The sequence below is a fragment of the Ylistrum balloti genome, unplaced genomic scaffold (assembly GCF_031769215.1).
Source record: "Ylistrum balloti isolate Yb309-2 unplaced genomic scaffold, AGI_CSIRO_Ybal_v1 Utg371216, whole genome shotgun sequence".
Taxonomy (NCBI): domain Eukaryota; kingdom Metazoa; phylum Mollusca; class Bivalvia; order Pectinida; family Pectinidae; genus Ylistrum; species Ylistrum balloti.
Genome location: NW_026782660.1, coordinates 50,439 through 74,323, shown reverse-complemented (window position 1 = coordinate 74,323; position 23,885 = coordinate 50,439). Strand labels below are relative to the sequence as shown.

The 23,885-nt window shown below is 35.0% G+C and overlaps 1 protein-coding gene across 1 annotated transcript; it reads left to right on the top strand.

Annotated features, from left to right (window-relative positions):
• Positions 1-3,302: 3,302 nt before the first annotated feature.
• LOC132561502 (uncharacterized) lies at positions 3,303-16,614 on the top strand. Its single transcript, XM_060226199.1, has 3 exons — positions 3,303-3,376; positions 15,257-15,882; positions 15,929-16,614. Exons 1-3 carry the CDS (start codon positions 3,303-3,305, stop codon positions 16,612-16,614), a joined length of 1,386 nt encoding a protein of 461 aa, XP_060082182.1.
• Positions 16,615-23,885: the final 7,271 nt, after the last annotated feature.

Sequence of the window (23,885 nt, the reverse complement as noted above, 5' to 3'; positions counted from 1 at the left end):
ATACCAACCATTGGAAATCGAAAACACGACAAACTCTTTTCCTACAACGAAAGCTTTCCATCAAGCTGTATGATACACGTGACGATTTCAATTTTCCTATTGTGGAGTTCCCATTTCTAGATAGCAATATGCCTGTATCCCCAACCTATGATATTTACATATCACATACCACAGTTGATTCGATATTCAAAGGTCTGTTCCCATTATCATGATTTTCGTGCAACAAGTCATGACCTGATAGTCATACCCGTCGCACAGTTTCAAAAGATGCAGGTTGATGGAAATTATGGGGAAGTTTTATAATTGCCGTAGTGATCTCATTGAAAGTATTATATTTCTTTGTGTAAAATACAGCTGGACGTGTTGATCGTCGTTAATTTTGATGTTGATTCCGTTGTTATTATTTGTGAACGTGACATTACTTATTGAATCGACCAAGGTTTAAATGGCGGGTGTCGTCGATAAAGCAGAGGACGTTTACTCTCGGAAGCACCTGTTTTATTTTTCTTGTTTTTCTTCATGAGCAGTATTATGTTGAGAGCTTGGCATTTTCTTGATGTGTTTCACATCATTTCTATTTGAATATCAGAACTAGATAATTGATGAAGTTATTCCAATACCAATGCCATGATGTTTTAAGATAACGATGTCATTCTCAACACACTGAAACGATTCTGTTGAAGCGTTTATGATGACTATAATTTTCATTGAAATAGAATATAGACTGATTGGCTATTTGAAATTTCATAACTGTATCTAATTCTAAACTCATTGACTTTTGTTCAGTCTTCGAGATTATGGATAGTGGAAACTGCTTGTTGACCTTTAGTCCCCGATGTTTGCCGTTATCCAAATGCTTCGTTTTCTTTCATTAAAATAGTGACATGGTTCAGAACATACATTTGACGTACTTTGAAAAATTATTAGATATATGCAAATTTGAAAACAATTATGGAGTTAGTGCACTCGTCTAGATTTTGAGATTTCTTTCGATCAGTTTGATTTCCTCTGTCGCCACACGAGTCTCTCATCACCTGTTTGATGTGTGTCTATTAAAACTGTTTTAATAAGTTTTAGAAAATGTGGAAAGAACCTTTGTACTGAAATTGTAATTGGTTTAATTCTAGACCTAGTATCTGTATGGGTATTCCGACAATTAAATGAAAGTTGTCATGAAAAGAAAATGCTTCTGTGAAATGTAATGTAATATGAATCAACCAAAATAATAGATAATAATTAATAAGTAGTTAGGAAAATCTCTTTAGTAATTTTTATTAATTTATTTATTTTGTGTTAGGAATCAGCGTTAAAATAACATCCTGGTCCATCGAAAGCAAAGCCAACTGACCTCTAATCTTTTAAGCTGTTTTGTTATGCAGTGGACATTGCGTGCAGACTATTTCTAAATGACTAAACACCGTGTATGTATTACATAGAAAACAATAACTACATAATTCACATGACAAATCCAACGGTCAAAGCCACCACGCAAACTTTTAATGTTATCGTCTGATTGCGGAATTCTGCCTACATCTAACTGTTTGGTACAAACTCGGTCAAGCCATTCCTGCTTGTCATGGTATAAAAATTGACAACCATGCTTAAATTGTCCTATTAGAAATACCACCATACAGCTGGTAAATCAGACTAGAAATAACATACAATTAATTTTGCTTAACGTATTATCATATTTTGCAATAAATTTCAACAAGGGTCATATGAGATCGGGGTTCAAAATGTATCGACAGTCTCAGTTATAAGAGATAATGATAGTACAGTAATGCAATTACAGAACGGGCCGTTGTGGCGGCAAATGTCCTTGTTAATACTCTTTACAAAAATTATGTGTTCGCTGATGGTGAAAATGTTGTTATTGAAACGGTATAATCGTAATGCAATACATTTGTCCAACGATGAAGTAATAAAATGTTTTTAATTAAAGAGTTGGCTAATAATTAGACAACACATTATGAGAAACAAGGAATACATTTATCTACCATGGCAACGGTGATTAAGCAATTCTTGTACCTGATGAACTCGGCTCAAAGCAAAAGTCTGGAGGAGAGAGATTCAGTAATTGGCTATTTATAACCATTTTTATTTAAACGTACACATTATAACTTAAGTGATAAGCGCACAAAGCATTGGATCCTATGCACTTGTATATCAACACCACTTTTATGTCATCGTGTGCCCTTTATATAGCACAAATGTTTGAAAAACCGAAACGGGAGTTAACAGTATACAAAAAATGTTTTACGAGACAATATCTTACAAGTTACTTGATGAAATAATCAAATCAACCAAACAATAAGTAGTGGAGCAATTGGCTTGAACATATGATACACATGTGAGGAGGAAATCACTGTAATTGTTATTTTCGAGATGTAGTATAATTCTCTAAATTAATCGAGCGAAATACATTGAAATTAATATAAATTGAGACCATAATCAGTTTTCCTTTAAAACACGTAATTTAAGGAAGTTCATTAAACAGATCTTAAAAAACGTATTATTGAAAAATAGAGAGGGGAAATAAAACAAAAGTGCTCTTCATGATATTCATTGTCGATTTGCCTTCCTTTCTCAGTGGACACAACTACCGCTGCGACAGAGGCCTGCTGTGGAATGCAGTCAGAGAGTTCATTGTCCCAGACTTGTAAGAGTAAAGCGTTATTGTGTACTTTATCGCTTCTTGTTGATACAAAGCATGAAAAATCAATGTCTAGCGCTTGTCTATCTATCTTCAAAGAAAACACCTAAGGATAGTATTATATAATTACCATCTAAAACGATTTGTTTATCTTTATTGTGTGATGGTTGCCCTGGAACACATTGCTCACTGTATTGAATTTTTTTGTTTCACTATCCGGTTTCAATCTGCCAGATCCTGTATCAACTAACGTTGATATCTTAGATATACACAGACAACAAAGCAAACATATTAACCCAGCAACTGCTTGCAATTGCTAACCTTTCAAATATACGCAACGTCTATTGAACGTTTTTATTGTCCTTACCCGTGATAACATTCAGTCAGGTAATTTCGTTTTTGATGGCTGAAACAAATGTTTCGGCGCTTTGAGGATGATCTCAGACTGGCTTCCTTTTCAAACATCAAGCGTAAGGAAAACCTCTGCATCCGATAACAGATATTCCTTGATCAATTATTATATTTTCAAAGAGCACCAAAATGGTAAGACAAAACTAGTCATTAAGTTTACGCTTTAACTCAGATAAAACATTAATTGAATATAAAAAAGAAATGGTTTTTGGTGTAGCATTGATAACTGACTGGAGAGATGTTGATGTATGTAGAGGTGTTTGCTGCTATTATGGGCAGGGTGCGAGACCCAAATACTCTCAATGAACGCAGGTACAACATTTATGTCCTAAAGCATGTCAAAATTAAAACAAGGAAAAACTGTAGGTAGAAAATATAAACCTAGAAAAACTTAGATATTGCAACAAGGCACCATTTAATGAAAATTCATGAAAAAACACTAGAGTCAAAGTGGGCGGATGGTTGTTATTTTGTTCTCTTAAACATTTCTGCTGAATCAGAACACATAAAGGCAAAGCCACGAGTATAGGCAAGGGATCCATCGTTTGAACAGAAAGGAATTCCACTTTGCCGAGCAAGCATTGCTATATAATATAATGTATACATGCATATGAAAAGTGATTCAGAAACGTAAAAAACAATAACGTTTTAAGAGACAACCATCGAAATTTTACCCAGTATTTCGTTTGCAATGAATGTACCATTGTGTAAGAAATTGACGGAGAGCTGATGAAGTACATGCATACGTTTTCTGTAGATAAATACCCCAGATAATTACTATAAGAACGATAACAACGGAAATGCAGGAATAAAATGAATTTCTATGTAATTCGATTGAACAACTGTGTGCTCGTCAATTCTATTGTGTTCTTGAAATTACTAGAGACTTCTGCTGCAGCTGCAACCAACAAACAAACCTTAAATGCTAACTACCTCGATAACCTTCTATAAAAGAACAGATGCGATGGGTTGAAGCATTATTCCCATTTTATTCATAAATATAGTTTCTGCTTAAAGCTGATGAATGCCTTAAGTTCTCTGCAACTACATTAAAGACTCCACCGAAAATGATTGTCATTACAGTACGATACAAGCACTTAGCGGGAAGAACAAGGAGCAGATAATGCCTTTATTGTCGTTATCCTCCAGGAGTTTGATAAACGACAAAACTATTTATTATAAAGCTTCTTTTTATCAACACCCGATAACACAGATGTGTCATCTGATCATCAAACATGAGAACAAGTACTGATAATCGTCTTACAAAAATTAAAAAAACAGTAGCACAATACTCACAAAAAATACGTCCCTTTTCCATACATCATGCAGGTCAGTTTACGCATTTAAATCACTCTCACTTAGATACCGTCATAAATATGAATATTTGTATTACGTTATTGATAGATGGAATGCATTCATGCCACAATGAATAAAAATAGCCAATATGAACTCCCAGCAGTCTCTAGAGAAAAATAGATGCTCAGAACGGAATGAATTTTATATTACTTTCCTACTAAAAATCCGTATCTACATTATCATTCTGTTTCTAATAAAAGTAATTAGATATCAAAACTAGAGCATGTTGAGAACTGTTAGTATCACTTAATTTGATTAAATGTGCTTAACTGAACACAAATCTCTTTCTTTCATCACTTGTTTAGCCTTCTCGGGAAATCGTAAGTTGCCTGTAGTTTGATCCAACGGACTTGTACAACATTGTTAATAAACAATTGTTAAAAATTACTTTTCCGGACAATACATCATTACTTTTTATCTAAACGAGCATGCCATTGACGTAATACGTCTATATCCGACCAATGCTAGTATTAAGTCTCAGCAAAATGTAATGATATAGTTATGTGTGTGACAAAAAATTCGTATTTAGTTTTTTTCAGCTGAATAATCGATCAAATTTTCTTGTCAAATATTGTGACCGGTTACAAGATTAATGGCCATTAAATGACATCCATAAATCATTAGCATTAATGATCAAACATGAATAAAAGATGAAGAATGATATTGTAATACTATTATGAAATGGGACGATATCAAGACTGTGACGATGACGTAACGTTGAGAAATATAATTCATGATCTTTGTGCCAGCATAAGTAACAAAGCTTTTATCGTCCGATTCCATGCTTGGTTCTGCTGATGTTATCTCCCTTTTTGTAACTCTTTTATATTTATTATACTACTGTTTTATATCAAGATCAAGCTTTGATTTGGAAGCAAGTTACGACCCCTTTTATGATGTTACATAATGTTCTATTACAGTATTCAGTGATCCATATGAATGTAAAAATTGTATTATTCGATGGTAAGGCGCGTGCTGTTATAGAATATTTGAATATTGATATGTATCAATCCCCACTGCAGGAAACTCAATGATCTTTGGGAGATATGTTTAGAAAAGTCCATGATTGTTTAGATTCAATCGTCGATTTTATTTCAGCCTATAACTTACGTCATTGTGAGTAATATCTCATTATAATAAACATTACTGTGGTAATTAACTAATTTTCTTATCGAAAATATTAACAACGTATTGCAAAATAAAATAATAGTGTTAACGTTACCTACCTTGCATACATTGTACAATCCTCTCGCAACAATTGTATTAGTTGACAATAAACATTACTGTGTACATGCTTTGTGATATAACGACGTAAATATTGTTTATCTATTATGACAACAATGTCAAGCATTACTTGTTAAACTTTGTTTACTTTGCTGCGGCGTCGTCACACATAGGTTAAATGCATCAAAAGATAAAAGGTGTTCAGATAGCACGGTAACACAGCCGTCAGTTTTATAGGCGATCGGTGTTCGATTCTTTTATCGAACGTCAAAAGGCCCTGGGTCACCTTGGTGATCACGTGGTTTTCTGATGGTACTCTGCTTTCTTTCCACATTATGTTATCTTAATTTTTGATAGAACATTTCTAAGAATGACCGATATGAGTTAACATTTTTTGCCCACAATTGTTGAAAAAAATGAAAAAAATAAGGGAATAATGAAAAAAATTGCTTCGTTGAACATTGCATGCGTTGTGAACTTGTAATAACTTATTTTTTTTTTGCGTGGTTTATTATTCCGTGATTAGCCATTCCTTTTAAAGCGGTATCTCCTTATAAAACCTGGTGACTACTACAATGACAAACATACGGGAGTCCCATCGTATTTCATCAATACTAATTAGGGTTAAGATTCTTGAACACAGCTACTACAGCACAGATCGGTTGTTTCCTATCCGTTGTTGTGTTCAGTGATAGCATATAACGAACGGCTTGTATAAAATTTTCTCAAGGAACAGGAGGAAGTCATCGGCTAGGATGTCCTGAAATTCCTTGAGGAATTTTTATACAAGATATTTTCAAGGAGATATTAGCTGAGGAAAATCTCGACTTGAGGAAATCTCAAGCTGAGATGTTTTATGCAAGTGGGGCCAGGTTAATATATTTCTTATAACTTTAACACTTGCTCTTATGCTCCTTGTACTGTTTAGGAGTGTCCGTTTAAAACGTCTTTTGTTCATATTATGCCCTAGTTTTACTGCATTTAAGTTCGGGTTGTAATTATGTTAATATGTTGATATTTTCTGTTTTTATCAGTTAAAATACTGAAAAACCGGACTTAGTAATTTGAAACATCCGCAACATTAATTCAAACGCTATCTTTAACCACGCTATTTAATTTGAGAGATATCTTATTCATAAGATATATATATATATATAGGTCTGAATATGTTTAAGCTCACTCAATTAATGCAATATACAACAACATAACAGCCATGTTCTTAGTTATGGAAAGAAATATGATTTTTCGCAGCAAACTTACCTTTGTATTATCCATGCACTGCAGATTTCCGCCTTGGACAGGTCTCGATTATATCTTGCGTTGTCTGTCGGTCTGTTCGCTTATCAGATACTTCTCACAGCCAGTGTTCCATAACATTGAGACTTTTTTTGACGTAATGTTTTCGTTTTTATTATGAATGATATATGAAAAACTGAACACAACATATGAATTAACTTCATAAATATACCACTGGAGCTGACGCATGTAAGTCCTATCTAAATCCAAAGAAAGCACTCGTGATATTTCCAGAAGGGAACAAAAAAACAATACAATACAATGACCGATATTCGGGATTGTTTAACAATATTGCTATTAAAGATTTCCCTATACACGGCCACACGTACTTGAAGTATGTGAATAATTCAACTCACAGTTGTGTATATCGCTGCCAAGGCGAGTATCGCCAACCGATAGCTTGTTAATTGATATCACAACAAGAGTCAAGTAATGCCTGTGGCACAGCATTTATAAAGCTATTACACGTCAAGGCTATGGAGTTATTTAAATGATAACATGTCCAATTGGCCCTCTATGAGAGATCTGAGCCGGAGTCGGTAAATCGTTAGCGAGCGATGGAGCAGAAAATTTCGTTATCAATGCTTATACATACCGCATATATTTCTACCTCGTTACAAGATGTACTATGTTAAACAGTGAGTGCATTATAGGGATTTCGGTCACATGGGTGACGGAAGGGCAGCGACGATAGGTGGGTCAAGAAAAACTGAAAATAAAGTCACTTACTTAATATTCGACGGGCCCTAGTCTCTAGAACATAAACAAAATTGAACTTTATCATTTTGTTTTCTTGTTTTTATGTCAGCGTATGGACATTTTCTGATCACAACCTAAACACCACATCCTCATTTTAGAAAATTCGGATAGTGAATAATATAAAGAATGACACATGTAAATATGAACGATGTTTATCTATATAGTACGAAGGAGACATATACAAAATTGACGTCTGAATGTGCATATGTTTATATGGCGTAGTGCGCATGTAGGAATAAATACTGATTATTAAAATTTTAAATTAAAGCGTATGCAATTAAAGGATGCTGAAAGCCACGAGGTTTCCAAAGGGACAAATAAAGAAAGATGTACCGTCCATATAATAAAAATTTCAAAATGTCAACATAATCATAATCCAAACTCAAATTAGGGCAAAATGTGAACAAAAGAAAAAAATAATCGGAAACTCCCGAAAAAGTCCAAGGAGAATAAGATCAGGTGTTCCGGTATTGTAAGCGTCTTCTGCTTCATCGACGACGCCTGCCATATAAACCTTGGTTCATTCAAGAACTTCAAACTGAGACTCGATTTAACAACGCAAAATTAAGAAAAAATTAAAAAGAGGAATCCCTACAAAATGAAAAAGGGACAGAACTGTGTAAACATAACTAATTTCGTATAAAAATACGTGTAATGATTTCCAAGGTCACAAACATTAAAATTAGTTTAACATTTACCATATTTTTATTAACTTGAATTCATCTTATATGTAGAAGTTTTAAAAAATTATGGAAATACTATTGTTAACATAAAGACAGCGAGGTATAATTAAACCAATAGTTAAATCAATTTGTAAATTTTGGACATGAATAATTTAACAGTTGTATGAAGTATGTGGGTATTATCTAAAAACGTGTCGTCACTAGGGGTAGCGATCAGAATTAATTAAATCCTGGCATGTACGGTAACAGTGAACCTAGAGGATTTAATCTACTATTACTCAGCGATCAGAAGATTGTACATCTGTCTCAAACGTCTTTAATACCTTTAAACAACAATTTAGAAGCATGTTATGGTACATCAAATTAGAATGAAAACCACAACCAAGGCATCAAACGGTGAGAAAATTGAAATATCAGTGATTACAATAAAACTACTAACACTGAATAGATACTGGAATAAAAACAACATTGAATTAACGAGTCTTATGTTCCAGTATTACTACCTCATATAACTACTCCTTGGTATGTAATTATCCTCCCAAGTTGCACTTCAGTAGAACATAATACTCGTACCTTAAAACTTTATATTCGCATTTGCTTAGCACAGGCTCTGGATAGACCAAACCGGATCACAATTTTCTCTTTGCACATAAATACAGTGTTTTTAAAAAGTTTTCATCGTGTTTTCAATCTATTTGCTGTCAGTATTGGAATTGGTTTGTACTTTTAGATAATTTTACAAATTAAGAATTTTACATCTGTGATTCGTTACTGTACACTTTATCGCTTCAATCATTCAATTTTACGTTAATTCCAATAAGAAAGTCGCGACAATGCGATTATTATCTTATTATATTGATTTCAATTTCAAGGTATCTTGTTTCCTCGATTGATTCCCAAACTACAAGTTTTGAAAATAAAGAACATTTGCGTGACGTCCTTTTTTTAAAATTGACACTGTCAGTTTCACTTTGTAGAATATTTCTGTAGGTAGTAGAGGGTTTGTGCCACGGTGCCTTTTTACTGTCGATAGATGAAAAGTTTAATGAAACCGTCATTGTTAATAGTAAACCTGTAATATATTCTTACCGATTTACACAGGAAAAGTTATAAGGGGTAACACATAATGAAAACAAATGGTCCAAAACGACATGACACCAAGCAAACGAAATATATAAACGATTGATGTCACAACACCATCACAGATAGTCTAACTGAAGCAAGTTCTGGAATATAGCGTTGACATTAAGGCAAATTTTAGCTATCGCCTTTAAACATTTAGATGCAGGTTGCAAATATGCTGCTGAAACAAAACAGAATCTAGAGAGTAACTGTATTGCTCGAAGTATTCTATCCCTATCTGAAAATAGATATATACTCGATTTCTTGTGCATAATAACGATAAAAATGCAACATCAAAACAGTTAATCTGAAAGCAGCGCAGTTAGCACCAGGGGAAAACATCCTTCGCCGTAAAGCATGCAAGGCTATAGCTGCTTACCATTTATAGAGATGGAATACAAAGCTGTAACTAGCAACAGATGTACTAAAATTCTGTTGATTTGGACTTATGAGGGTGGAATCAATAATTCTTAAAATACTTGAGATATCTTGAAACACATAAAATAACAAAGAGAAACCCATGTGATGAGTTTGTCAGTTGACGAAATCTTGCAAAAATATCGTGATATGTGGAACAGGCCCTTCAATCAACTGCGGCATGTAAGTACCATAGGTTGTGAATGCAGGTATGTCGCTATCAATAAATGGGAAATTCACAATAGAGAAATTGAAATCATCACGCATATCATCCAGCTTGGTGGAAAGCTGTCAATGTTGGTTTCTTTGTAGGAGAAGATCATGATAGACGGCTGATGTAGAACACTATAATTTCCAATTCTGGTGAGTATATATGATGGACGAGGTCAATTAGTTTCTTGTTATCCAAAGACAAGACGTTATCATCATATATCAAAGTTTTATGAAAAGGGCTTTGCAAGGTGTTTGTGACCAGTTTTAAAGAGCAATTCGATAAAATTCAGCATGTCATGAAAACAACAAGTCAGCCAACATAGCCAACACAGTTAGTTCACAGAGGTATGTCAACAGTTTGTTAGAAGATCTTGCCACATCTCATGATCAGATGGCAATTTTGTGATAAATTATATTCTCGTCATCAGAACATGATGAACTAAGTGACCCTAAATGTTGTTGATGTTAACTACATGTACTAAGACAAAAGACGTCGTAACAATCACTACAAATTAGTCAGAGGAAACCAGGAATCGATAACGGAGTTCCGTTAATTAAAGACACAATGATGAGGTACGCTACGACCAAACAGACAACAGCCGGTAGACAAGATAGGAGAATAAAAACGTCCGTTGATATGGAGACAGGAAATATCTTATTATGTTATCTATCTAATGAGCCACGGCGTTGTCTGAATGCCGCGATTAATACCTGTTACTTTTTGCACCTGTTCAATCGAACTTGCTAGCTAGTCTATTAAGTTAATGTGTAAAGTCTTTGTATCAGCGCAAACCGAGGTAACGACAGCGTCCAACGATGACCAGGCTTAGCAACCGTATCTTTTATTAAAGTACTTTGGTGCTATTACCTCGAATCGCGAAGCAATGAGCACGGCACCATAGCGAATCAATAAAATATTGCACTGTTTATTGTTTATGAATTAGGACCTGTACAGTGGATTATATTTCCTACACTCTTTCGTACGAAATGTTTGGTTGTATTTGTTTCACGATCTCGTATCATTTTCGGCACAAAGAGATGGACTCGTGAAATAGCCATTATCTTTGTTGGGATGTAGATATTATCTTGGCACATTTAACATGATGAATCAAGATCCATATTAAATTTTATAGTGAAAGCGAGATATATGTTCATATCATTGTATTTAACTTGATGTATGATTACTTTGAATAACACTACCAATTATTCTTTAATGGAGACTCTAGATTACATATATTTACACATATAAACTAGGTAAGGTCAACTTTATTCATGCATTTCTAATAAACCATTTCAGATTATAATTACCTTTATATTACAAATTTAAAATTGACTAAGATGACTGCTGACATTCCAGAAACAGGTTTACCATTTTACAACAATATATACATGCACACAGGTAAGGCGGGTCTTATATAAAAGCGTCATTTTAAACGCTGGGAGAATGGTACCTTATATATAGATCCATTAAAAATGAAGAGAAGTTGTGATTCCAGGATTTGAAATCTCAAATCAATTTCAAGATTTTATATACTAGTGTGACAAATACCATATTTTCAGATATTTCATGTGAACTTAGTTAAGTAGAATCAGATTTAGCGCATGATAACTTTTCGGCAAGTAAACACAACGAAGCGATATATACCGCAATCGTATTTTAGCGTTATACTTTCAAGGCAAATACCCCAAAGTAAGACAACCAGTATGATGTGAACGCACAAAGTACTGCACAGTTGTTTTCACAGTGCAAATAGTTCGCGGTTGTTCCGATCTTGGCTTGTTCAAGGTTATCTGATTTCACGCAAGTCTATGAACTAATGTGCATTTAAACAGAAAAACAGAAAAAAAAAAAAAAAAAAAATAAATAAAAATAAAAAAAACCTCACCAAGATGACTTCTCTAAATTGTTTATGTCCTGAAGAATATTTTTTCGGGTTCAAGTTTTACTGTAGTGACGTCAATTTAAGACGTCAATCTTAGTTTGATTTACATATGTTTAATTTTGTTGGGCAAAACAATTTAGTGGAAGTAAATTTTTAATCCATGTCTTTAACGTTATCAATGAAAGCATTAAAAGTATCAGTGTTGTTCAAACTACGAGAATTTATTAAATTAACTGTGTTTTGGTGAAAGAATCTTCGAAAATAAACCCTTCATTGACAGAATTATGCAGATTTCGTTTGCTTGATTTGATATAAAACAGAAAACGGAAAACGCTCCGCTGAGAGAGCTAGAATCAAATACCACCACAGAAGAGGATATGCTTCCAAAAGAATTTGGGATTTGATTTTATCAATCAGATGACGTCAAAGTTATACAGCATTTTGCCAACAAATAATCGATATTGTAATGTATACGAAAGACTGGATTACTTCGACTGAATTTACGAGACCCGACAAAACACCAACATTGGAAATTTATCAACGAAGTCTCACATATCGGTCGCCTGTGCTCCAGGAAAAAAACAAGTAGATATCAACACATCAACGAAATCATAATCCAAACTAACATTCAATAAAACTAGGGCAAACTATGAACGAAATTCAGATTTACAATTGAGACTTCTGAAAAAGTGCTAGCAGAAGAAGGCCAGATGTTCAGGAAGAGTAAGCGTCTTCTGTCTCGTCAACGACACCTAGCATGTAAATCTAGGTCAATCCAAGTGAGTATTTGCTAATGTATTTACTTTTCATTGTAACTATGTCAGTCGAGTAATAAAGCAGTATTTAAGTTATTATAACATATCTAAATCGTATCGAAACACACACATATATAAAGTGCTCACAATGAAGACACGGTTTGTCAATGGCAGATGGAGAAAGTACTATATCATATATTCAAAGTTCATACAGTTTTTGCTAATGATATTACGAATTTATCTAGATTAAGATAGTCATTTTAGAATGAGTAAAGGGGTAGTGTTGCGATCACAGTTTCTGACCACAGTGAATATACGCTTAATTTCAATATAAATGATGAACAGCGTTGCAGGGTCTATTATAGATCAATGTCATTTTACACACTGTCATTAACCAGTCAGTATAATGTACAAACAATGTGGTCTACTGTTATTTGATCTGACAAAGTCTGATTACGTCATGTAGTCTGAGATGATATTGGACTAATGGAATTTTAGAGTACGATAGTATTGTGCTCTTAGGTTCCTTTACACATCCTGGTAGAATGGCTGTCTACTAGTGTAACCTGTTACACATTCCCGTCTCGATTAAATAGCTATAGATCCAGGACTTAAATTACACAAGATTAGGTTTTATCCCGAACGAAACTGATTGCCGTATTCAAGAATGCAAATTAATTCATTGCTTGAATCGATAAAAACACACAAATTCATTACCAAACAATTAATATAGGACGGATTATTCCACTTGATTAGTGATCATAGTAATACAAAAATGGTTTTGCGTTCCATCATCAAACAAAATAATTATGGGAATGTGTCTTTTGGGCAAAACATGCCATCTGTTACAAAAGCGTGGTAACAGGTAAAAAAAAAATAATGAAGAAATCAAAATACCCCCCCCCCCCCCCCCCCCCAAAAAAAAAAAAAAAAAAAATAAAAAAAAAAAAAAAAAAGCTGTTCCTAATACCAATTTCAGAAAAAAAAAATCCCTACACTGTGATAAACTTTTCTGTCTCCATATTTTGTACTCAACATGGTCATTATGGTCATTATAAAGTTCACATTATGAATAATTGCATAATGACCCAAAAATTTTGAATTCGATATTCGGAGTCAAGAATAATGATCAATCAAAAGTCACGTCATTATGCAAGTAGAATGTTAAAATGTCCTGCTAAGTGACGGATCCAAACGGAACCGTTATTGACACCTATGTATAAGTACCCTCCATATCAATATGGAATAATTTCCTTTCTTTCGATATTTGTTTTCAGCAATAAATCATCTTCCTTTGAATGACTTATGAGGAATTCTGATGTATTTTTCTTTCCTGTTCCGTCTTTTCATAATGCATAATTATCTATTCTGGTGAGTACACATTGGCGTCATCTTCTCGAGTCCTTACTCCCACTATCAAATGTTGTGACTGACCTTCAAAGACGTGCATTATTGGGTGTTCAATTCATATCGCTTCTGTATCCGGATAAGTCTTCAAATTGTATAGTTATATTACTTAATACATATAAATGTGAAAAAAATGTTCTTAACGTTTATGATACTTTGTTCTAAGTGACATCCAAATACCTTTAATTATAGCCTATAGCTTCCACGGATTTAGTTTCTTATTAAAATGCAGTAGACGTTTGCACAGACTAGGATATGTCAGACATTGTTTGAACACATTTTGGTTTGGGCTTTGTTTAAAAATAATGACTCAAGGTTTTTTCTACGCCATGAATTTAGTAATTATTGTAAACAAAAATATAGAATTATCAGGATCCGCATCAAACGGTCACATATAGTAAATATGGCGTCGAGAATGAGGCAATAAATATACACTTTTAGGAATTATTACATTAAAAAGATAATAGAACAAAACTAACGTAAAAATCAAATTGATCCCACGTGATTTCAAATCGATGGAGAAATTCATGCTGTTTCATCAATATCACCATCTTAAACATAAAAGTACACTTCGCAGTTTGCAACCAGTCCTGTATGTAAAACACAAAAACAGGAAATGACGTCATATATTAGCGGGCTCTATCATGTCGTCACTGAAGGCCGAAAACAATTTTTGAATAATTTAAAAATATAGGATGAATAAACAGAAGACATTTTAGTTCAAAGGCCATCGAACTATTATGTGTTTAATATTTGAAATGATACTTTCTTGTGATTGTATATGCATGCCTTTTGTGTTAGCACAATAAAATGTGTAAAAATAAAATAAAAAGATGAAGGACTGTTTTGAAAATGTTGATAAATTATCTCTGCTCTCTCTTCGTTACCTTTTGTAAATATGTATAGATTTATAAATAATTCACAGTTATATTGGAGGATCTTTAACGTTCACGATAATTGCCACATACAGTTATATGATGACAGGGTCAAAGGATGATAGCGCCACTTCTCAAGGACGATATCACAGAGAGACACAAATAGTTAAAACAATAGGGACACCAATAGTGGACACAACAGGGATACAAAGAATGGAAACAAGAGGGACAAAAAGAGAGGAAACAACAGGGACGCAGGTTGTGGAAACAGCAGGGACATAGAGAGTGGAAAAAATAAGGACACAGATTGTGGAAACAACAGGGACACCGAGAATAGAAACTACAAGGACACAGAGAGTGGAAACAACAGTGAGTCGGAAAGTGATAACAACAGTGACACAGAGAGTGGAAACAACAGGGACACAGAGAGTGGAAACAACGGTGACACGGAGAGTGGAAACAACAGTCACACAGAGAGTGGAAACAACAGGGACACAGAGAGTGGAAACAACAGGGACACAGAGAGTGGAAACAACAGGGACATAGAGAGTGGAAACAACAGCCACACAGAGAGTGGAAACAGCAGGGACACAGAAAGTGGAAACAACAGGGACACAGAGAGTGGAAACAACAGCCACAAGGAGAGAGTGGAAACAACAAGGACACAGAGAGTAGAAACAACAGTGACACAGAGAGTGGAAACAACAGGGATACAGGAAGTGGAAACAACAGGGACACAGGAAGTGGAAACAACAGTGACACAGAGAGTGGAAACAACAGGGACACAGAGAGTAGAAACAACAGGAACACAGAGAGTGGAAACAACGGGCATAGAGAGTGGAAACAACAGGGACACAGATTGTGGAAACAACAGGGACACAGAGAGTGGAAACAACAGGGACACAGAGAGTGGAAACAACAGGAACACAGAGAGTGGAAACAGCAGTCACACAGAGAGTGGAAACAACAGGGACACAGAGAGTGGAAACAACAGGGACACAGAGAATAGAAACAACAGTGACACAAAGAGTGGAAACAACAGGGACACAGAGAGTGGAAACAACAGATAAACAGAGAGTGGAAACAACAGGGACACAGAGAGTGGAAACAACAGTGACACAGAGAGTGGAAACAACAGGGACACAGAGAATAGAAACAACAGTGACACAGAGAGTGGAAACAACAGGAACACAGAGAGTGGCAACAACAGGGACACAGATTGTGGAAACAACAGGGACACAGAGAATAGAAACAACAGTGACACAGAGAGTGGAAACAACAGGGACACAGAGTGGAAACAACAGGGAAACAGAGAGTGGAAACAACAGTGACACAGAGAGTGGAAACAACAGTGACACAGAGAGTGGAAACAACAGGGACACAGAGAGTGGAAACAACAGGGACACAGGAAGTGGAAACAACAGGGACACAGAGAGTGGAAACAACAGTGACACAGAGAGTGGAAACAACAGGGACACACAGAGAGAAAACAACAGGGACACAGAGAGTGGAAACAGCAGGGACACAGAGAGTGGAAACAACAGGGACATAGAGAGTTGAAACAACAGGGACATAGAAAGTGGAAACAACAGTGACACAGAGAGTGGAAAACAACAGGGACACAGAGAGTGGAAACAGCAGGGAAACCAAGAATAGAAACAAGATTGACACAATGTGTGATAACAAGAGGAACACTAAGAGCGGTAACAAAAGGGACACATTTGAAGGCGAGAAGACTACATTTTATAACAACACACAACATGTATTTTCCCCCATTTTTTAGTAAGACATAATGGTATTTTCTTGGCTTGATATCTTACGCTCGGGTTGAGATGTCTCTGTCCAAGCAATAGACCTATGTAAGTTTCTATTAGCTAGATAGAGGTCTAGAATAATATTGGCAACCAGTATTTCATTTAAATTGTTTTTTGGCATCAACTTGTATCGTTTCGACTGCTCATTCTACAGAAAGAAATACAACAAAGACAAGTTATACATTTAAACAGTCGTCTGGTCTTGGTACTGATCATTTTCTAATCTCGTGTTTCGCCCAGTGGAATAGACGATCTCCTTAGATGAGTATTTTTCTGTTTCATTACAAACCTCAAACGATTGAAGACGCGTGATAGATGAAATTGATTACGGCCATAAGAAAATCAATAGGTAGATAAGATAGATCAGTGAAACGGATTACTTATGTATTACAAATCTCGTCTCATCGTCGAGGAATTCAAATTATTGTAAGAAGCTGCAGCAAATTCACTGTACAGATTTTTTTCATCTTTTTGACAAAACCCGACTCAATTTCATTTACGAATCCATGATCACTGCAATTTAAGGCAATTTGTCAGAAGTGCACGGACGACAGAAACCATTACGCTGGTCTTAATTGCGTCCTGTTGAATCACTAACATTTCCCCCCAAATGACTTCACAAAATAAATTTATCTTATGCTTCTATGTAAGTCTTATATACATGTATTTCTTTAGGTAAGATAGGGAGCACAGATGCGTGTTTTCCGTGTTCTTTAAATTCCGAGGTGACAGAAAGCAGTGAATTAATTTAATGCTGCCTCACATTTCTCATCGTAGTTATGAATATAAATTGACTTCAACTTTTTTGTAGTTGTATGTTCAAGGTCATGTTTGTTTAAATTTATGTATGTCATCTTTACCGCCTGATATCTATGTACCGGATGTTGTGACCTTGAAATTGAGAAGCAATATGTTATAAGGTAAAGTCACGTATATATCTAGCCGATAACTTCGTTCTGTGCTGTTAGTGTCTAACAAAATTCAACGTAAACATTCTTTACGTCATATATTTATGTTGCTAGCCCAGTTTTTAATAATAATATTCCGAATTAATGGTGGTTTTCGATCAGATATAATTTGAGAAAAAACGTAGTTCACTGCTTAATACATTTTGTGTTTGTTTCCCTGTGAAACTGGACTTTTTTATCTATAAAAAATTCGCGCTATTTTTATTGATTTTTTTTTGTTTATGTAGAAAAATAAATAATGTGGAAGCCATATGCATGTTTTGTTGCTATGGAGACTTTTGTTCTACAGACGGCATTTTTTGTCCCTCTACAATGTACATTTGTATTGTGATATTGCACAGGTAAATACAAGATCTTATTTTATTACCACTTATCTCGATTTTCATTATCTTACACCAATAAGCAAACATCTGGGTTTTTTGTTTGTTTGTTTTATTTATGCTGCGTAAAAATGATAATAGTCATTCATAGGACGTAATACGCACTGACGTAAAAACCTGACAACTGACGGAACAGCCAAATATTTGTGACGTAATAATGTAATCAGCTGGTGTGTATTGCCGTTTCATCAAAATCTTCAGACGTCACCAAAGATTTTGTGACTCGAATTCACAGGTATATAGTACAGCTTTTTATCATACATTGTTTATTGTATTACGATGTCTAACCAGTAACAGATGAAATGTGAAGTAAATCGATCATAGTATCTGTTTACAAGATATTCGAAAATCTACTTTTTACATTCTGAAGTAATATATCTGCAAATTGACAAAAAAAAAAAAAAAAAGAAAAGAAAACAAAAACAAAAAAAAAAAAAAAAAAAAAAAAAAAAAGAGAGAAAAACTCTTAAATATTTCAAGTTTTGAACCAATTCAGAAATGTAAATCGATGTGGTTACTATACATTCCTGTCTTATTATTCCAGTCACGATTTCTTTTCGTTTGTCATTTGAACAAATGGATTCACTCAATATGAGTATAACTGGGTTATTTTGGGACCTAACAATTGCCATGGTGTAAAATTTAGCGGTAACTTAATGTGTTTTGTCCGTGGTTAATCTATTGTCATACTACGGCTAGTACTTCGGGAGCACAGTATAAGTTCTAGATGTGTTCGACGCCCATCATATACCTTGTGGTTCCGATAAAATTCACTCGATTGTCATTTATAAAAAATATCGAGTCACATTTCTTGATTTAACGTAATTTACATGACGAGTGTCTTCGATGAAACAGAAGACAACACTGAACATTACAAGCTATGAGCTTATATAAACTGTTCTTGTGGCGCGGAATAAAGCGCGCGAGACCCGAGGAAAGTACACGTGATCGAGCAAGGGCGCCAATACCTGTTCACGTCTAATACGCAACCCGACAACAAATATAATTCCGGATACCTGATCTTATTATCCGTCACTTGTTTAAGGGTTTTGTATATTTTTTTCTCCTGTTCATGCATGCATTTTTCCTCTGTTTATTCATTTTAAGTTCGAATGATATTTTTATGATATGTCGGTATTCTACTGTCGTTTTTGATCAAAGAAGACTAAGGGGTAGCTTAAGTTCTTCAGAAACTCAAGAGAACACTTTAAACTGTTTATACTATGGGATACCGTTCAGCATCTCTTTTGTTAATAAGCTTAACAGGCTGATAACGTGCAATACAGCAAAATGACGTTTGCGTGACAAAATTCTTTTCAGAAACATTTAAGGAAAAACAGGAAAGTAGTTTTATATTAATTTGTTTAATTGCAATCATTTGATAAATTTTCCATATCTTTCTTTGCAGGGTTAGCACTCGATTATGTAACCAAGATCAAACCCGAACAAAACAGTACGGAACGCTTTGATATTACAGTTGGTAGGCACTACTGTGAATTGTTAAGTCCCTAACGTTTGCGATAGCAACATGCAACGTTTGAATTCATTCAATTGTGGCACGGTTGAGAATATACACATTTACATGATGTTCTCATGAAGTCAATATTTCAAACCATTAAATTGATTGAATTTTGGGGTCAGATGGTAATCAAAATACCAATATAATACCGTATTTATTCAAATTGGTACACCCCTCACTCATTAGGTTTTCGACATTGATTTAGGCAAATTTCGATCTTCCTCAGTTGTCCCTTATGTAGGTTTCAACACTATAGACCCTACACATCAATGACGAGTCCTAGAAGGACGAAACAGCTGTATGTTACAGCTTAATTCATTATTTTGCTTCTGTGACTAATGATAAATTGTATTAAAATGTGCTACTCAGTATGTCTTTTGAACAATACTAGTAGATAGAGGAACGCCTTCATGAAGTATAGATAACAGAATACTGCGTTGGTCCAAAGTTCCATGGTTCATTTTTCATGAAAACGGAGTTACATAATATTTTTCATATTTTTTTTTCAATGTGATTCATTTCATGACTGTACTTTCCTCTAAAAATGAGCGAAATTAGAACCCTTCTCGAAAAAATAATGAGGCTGAAATGAAAGTGAGACCCTCCCCCTTCTCGTGTTAAATGTGATTGTTGTCTCGCTCATATAAAAATAAAATACAAATGTAGCAATCTTCGTAATTTTAATTAAATGCCAACACTCATGAAAAAATTAGATTAAAATGAAACGGAATTTTCATTTTAAACTCAGTTTTTTTACGAAAAGAGCTCTATTTTTCATGTTAATAGAGGAACAGGATGTTTTTCCATATGATTTGTATGTATTTCATTTCATGATACGGTACAGTACCATCCCCTAAAAAATAGCAAAAGAAGAGGGCTTCTCGTAAAAAGAAAGAGATTAAAATGGAATGGACAGCCCCCCCTCACCCCCACCCCGTGTTAAATGATCGCCGTCTCCCTCGGTATAAAAACAAGTTATACAAGTTAAACAGTCTCCGTAATTGTAATTAAATACCAGCAACCAACTGACAGAATTCTCCAATAGTGCACATGATTCTTAATTCTGGATCAAAAGAATATTTACCCGTCTTTGTTAAAGGATATTAAGCGTGTATTGAATTCCACACGTCAAGTTGTGTTGTAAATATATCAAGATTTTGCTATGGTTAACCATACCCTTAGCAGCATTGTAGAACAAGAGTCTGCCTTAGTCCTTTGAGTTGCCTAATGCGTAATATATCTTAACAAAACGCATTATAACATTAGGGGACGGGATCTTTGTAAAATCACAAAATGAAAGCTTATACCATCAAAATGGCATTACCCACATAACGTTTGTTAAAATGAAGGAGATTTGCTTCTTTCACCAGAAATTAAGAATTCAATACGTTTAGACAGGCTTTACAACATAGAGATGTCTGTACCGTAATGTACAAACTGGATTTGATTTATTCTGTTTACTTTATAATGTGTACAGTTACAATGCGTAAACCAATTTATTTCCATTCTGACCGAGAAAACTACGGAAAAAAATTACACAGCGAGAAAATTAAGATATTGGTTTGATGTTTGAAGTGAACAACATAAAAATATAATTTCTCCTTAAAGTTTGGAGAGAGAGAGAGAGAGAGAGAGAGAGAGAGAGAGAGAGAGAGAGAGAGAGAGAGAGAGAGAGAGAGAGAGAGAGAGAGAGAGAGAGAGAGAGAGAGAGAGTGAGAGAGAGAGAGAGAGAGAGAGAGAGAGAGAGAGAGAGAGAGAGAGAGAGAGAGAGAGAGAGAGAGAGAGAGAGAGAGAGAGAGAGAGAGAGAGAGAGAGAGAGAGAGAGAGAGAGAGCATGTAGTTCTCTTCCATCCTCTCTCTGTCACTCTTTCTTTTAATATTTTTTATTCTTTCTCAACAACATCATCTCGTTCGTGGTCTCCACAAATTTCTAGGTGATATTCAATGGAAATACATTAGTATTTACAGCTGCCACAGCAGTAGCGTCAAATCAAAGAGAAACTGCTCTCAGGAAGTATGTGCTGCACAGGAAGGGAAAGGGGTGTGTGCAATACGAGAGGAGAGAGTGAACACAATTCTCTGAGGCAACGACGTAATTTATTAGAGGGAAATGAGATGTCACAGTGCCCTGAGCTAACGATGTACTTCAAAGGAGGGATAAGACTTGTCTCAGTCCCATTGCGAAAAGAAAAATAAACGTTCCTAACAAACTGCAATCAAATACAATATGAGGGATAAACATTCCGTTTTACTGAACAATTTCAGTGTAGACAAGATGAAATGATAATTAGTATTTTATCCTCTGGATAATGGGTAGAAGCTTGCGGTACCACAGATTTGCATGAACGCGCATTTTGTTAAAGTAATTAGTATCGATTTCGTACAAACTTCAAATAAAGATATTTGATCAGATATTTAAAAAAAAGAATTACAATTTGGAAAAAAACAGAGCGTTTAGACAAATATCGTTTCAATGTGAAATTGTGTGTATTATTTTTTCTCTTTCTATCTTAAATTGAAAAATTATGTCTAAAGAACGAAAACGTTAATTACTTCCAAGTTATTGTTCCAGCAATCTTCCGTAATCATATGTTTTCAAAAGCTCGAGTCAACCCGTGTTTCCTCATACCCCTACGCTTGTTAGACATTTTGATAAACAGGCGGTTCCTATGCACGACTTTTGACCTCATCGTGATCCGTGTATCTCTAAACTGTATCTATCACAGGGGACTGTCACGTGACCCGTTTATCTCTAAAGTGTATCTACCACACGGGGCTGTAATGTGATATGTGTACCTCTAAAGTGAATCTAGCACAGAAGACAGTAAGTAACGTGATCTGTGCATCTCTAAAGTGTATCTATCACATGGACTGTCACGTGACCCGTGTATCTCTAAAGTGTATCTACCACACGGGACTGTAATGTGATCTGTGTACCTCTAAAGTGAATCTAGCACAGAAGACAGTAACGTGATCTGTGCATCTCTAAAGTGTATCTATAACAGGGACTGTCACGTGACCCGTGTATCTCTAAAGTGTATCTGTTAAAGGGGATTGTCACGTGACCCGTGTAGCTCTTAAGTGTATCTAGCACCATATACAGTGACGTGATCTGTGTATCTTTAAAGTTAATCTATCACACGGGACTGTCACGTGGTTTGTGTACTTCTAAAGTGAATCTAGCACCGGAGACAGTTACGTGATACTTGTATCTTTTAAGTGTATCTATCACACGGGACTGTAATGTGATCTTAGTACCTCTAAAATGAATCTAGCACTGAAGACAGTAACGTGATCTGTGATTCTCTAAAGTGTATCTATCGCAGGTGACTGTCACGTGACCCGTGCATCTCTAAAGTGTATCTATCACACGGGACTGTAATGTGATCTGTATACCTTTTAAGTGTATCTATCACACGGGATTGTAATGTGATCTGTATACCTTTAAAGTGTATCTGTCACATGGGACTGTAATATGATCCATGTATCTTTAAAGTGTATCTTTCCTATTGGACTGTAACGTGTTCCCTTTCTCCTTTGATTGAACGCTTTTACTGTGGGAAAGAGACACAGTGAAACGGAGAGAGAAAGAAGGAGGGCGAATGGAAGAGAGACTGTTTTGGGCTTGTGAAGTAAACCGTCGATCGGAAACATTTCCAAAGACAATTTCTGTTGATGCAATACATTTTACACCCACACCGATCATTGACAGCGCAATGAATTACAAAGCAGCAATTACTGTCGATATTTTTTTCAATCCAGCATCCTGTTTTCGAATAAACTACGATTCGCTGCGTCTTCATCAATTTATAAAGATCATCTTCTTTAATTGAATCGCAGTTTTAAAGATACTTTTCTCTCTTAATTAAATAACATTGTAAAATGACATTATATGTGTATAAGCATATATCATCTCCGACTTAAATGCGTCATAATAGTGTTCGTTAGACATCAACATGTTTTGTATGACAACCCAGACCTTGATAGTGATATAATGCGCTCATATTTATAAACTTGTAATATTTTATGGGAAAAAAGCAAATTACAAATAGTGATGACAATAGTCCTCATTTAATTACCCGTATAATGTATTTATAAAATGCAAGTTCCTTTTAAATCATATAAAAATGGAATTTGGAACTTCGAGGTA

What these genes read in the sequence shown, in the direction of transcription:
- LOC132561502 (XM_060226199.1), top strand. Translation starts at nt 3,303, where the DNA reads ATGTTGATGTATGTAGAGGTGTTTGCTGCTATTATGGGCAGGGTGCGA. An exon ending in AATACTCTCAATGAACGCAG is followed by an intron (nt 3,377 to 15,256) that starts GTACAACATTTA and finishes TGGACACAACAG; the next exon opens with GGATACAAAGAATGGAAACA. An exon ending in ACAGAGAGTGGAAACAACGG is followed by an intron (nt 15,883 to 15,928) that starts GCATAGAGAGTG and finishes TGGAAACAACAG; the next exon opens with GGACACAGAGAGTGGAAACA.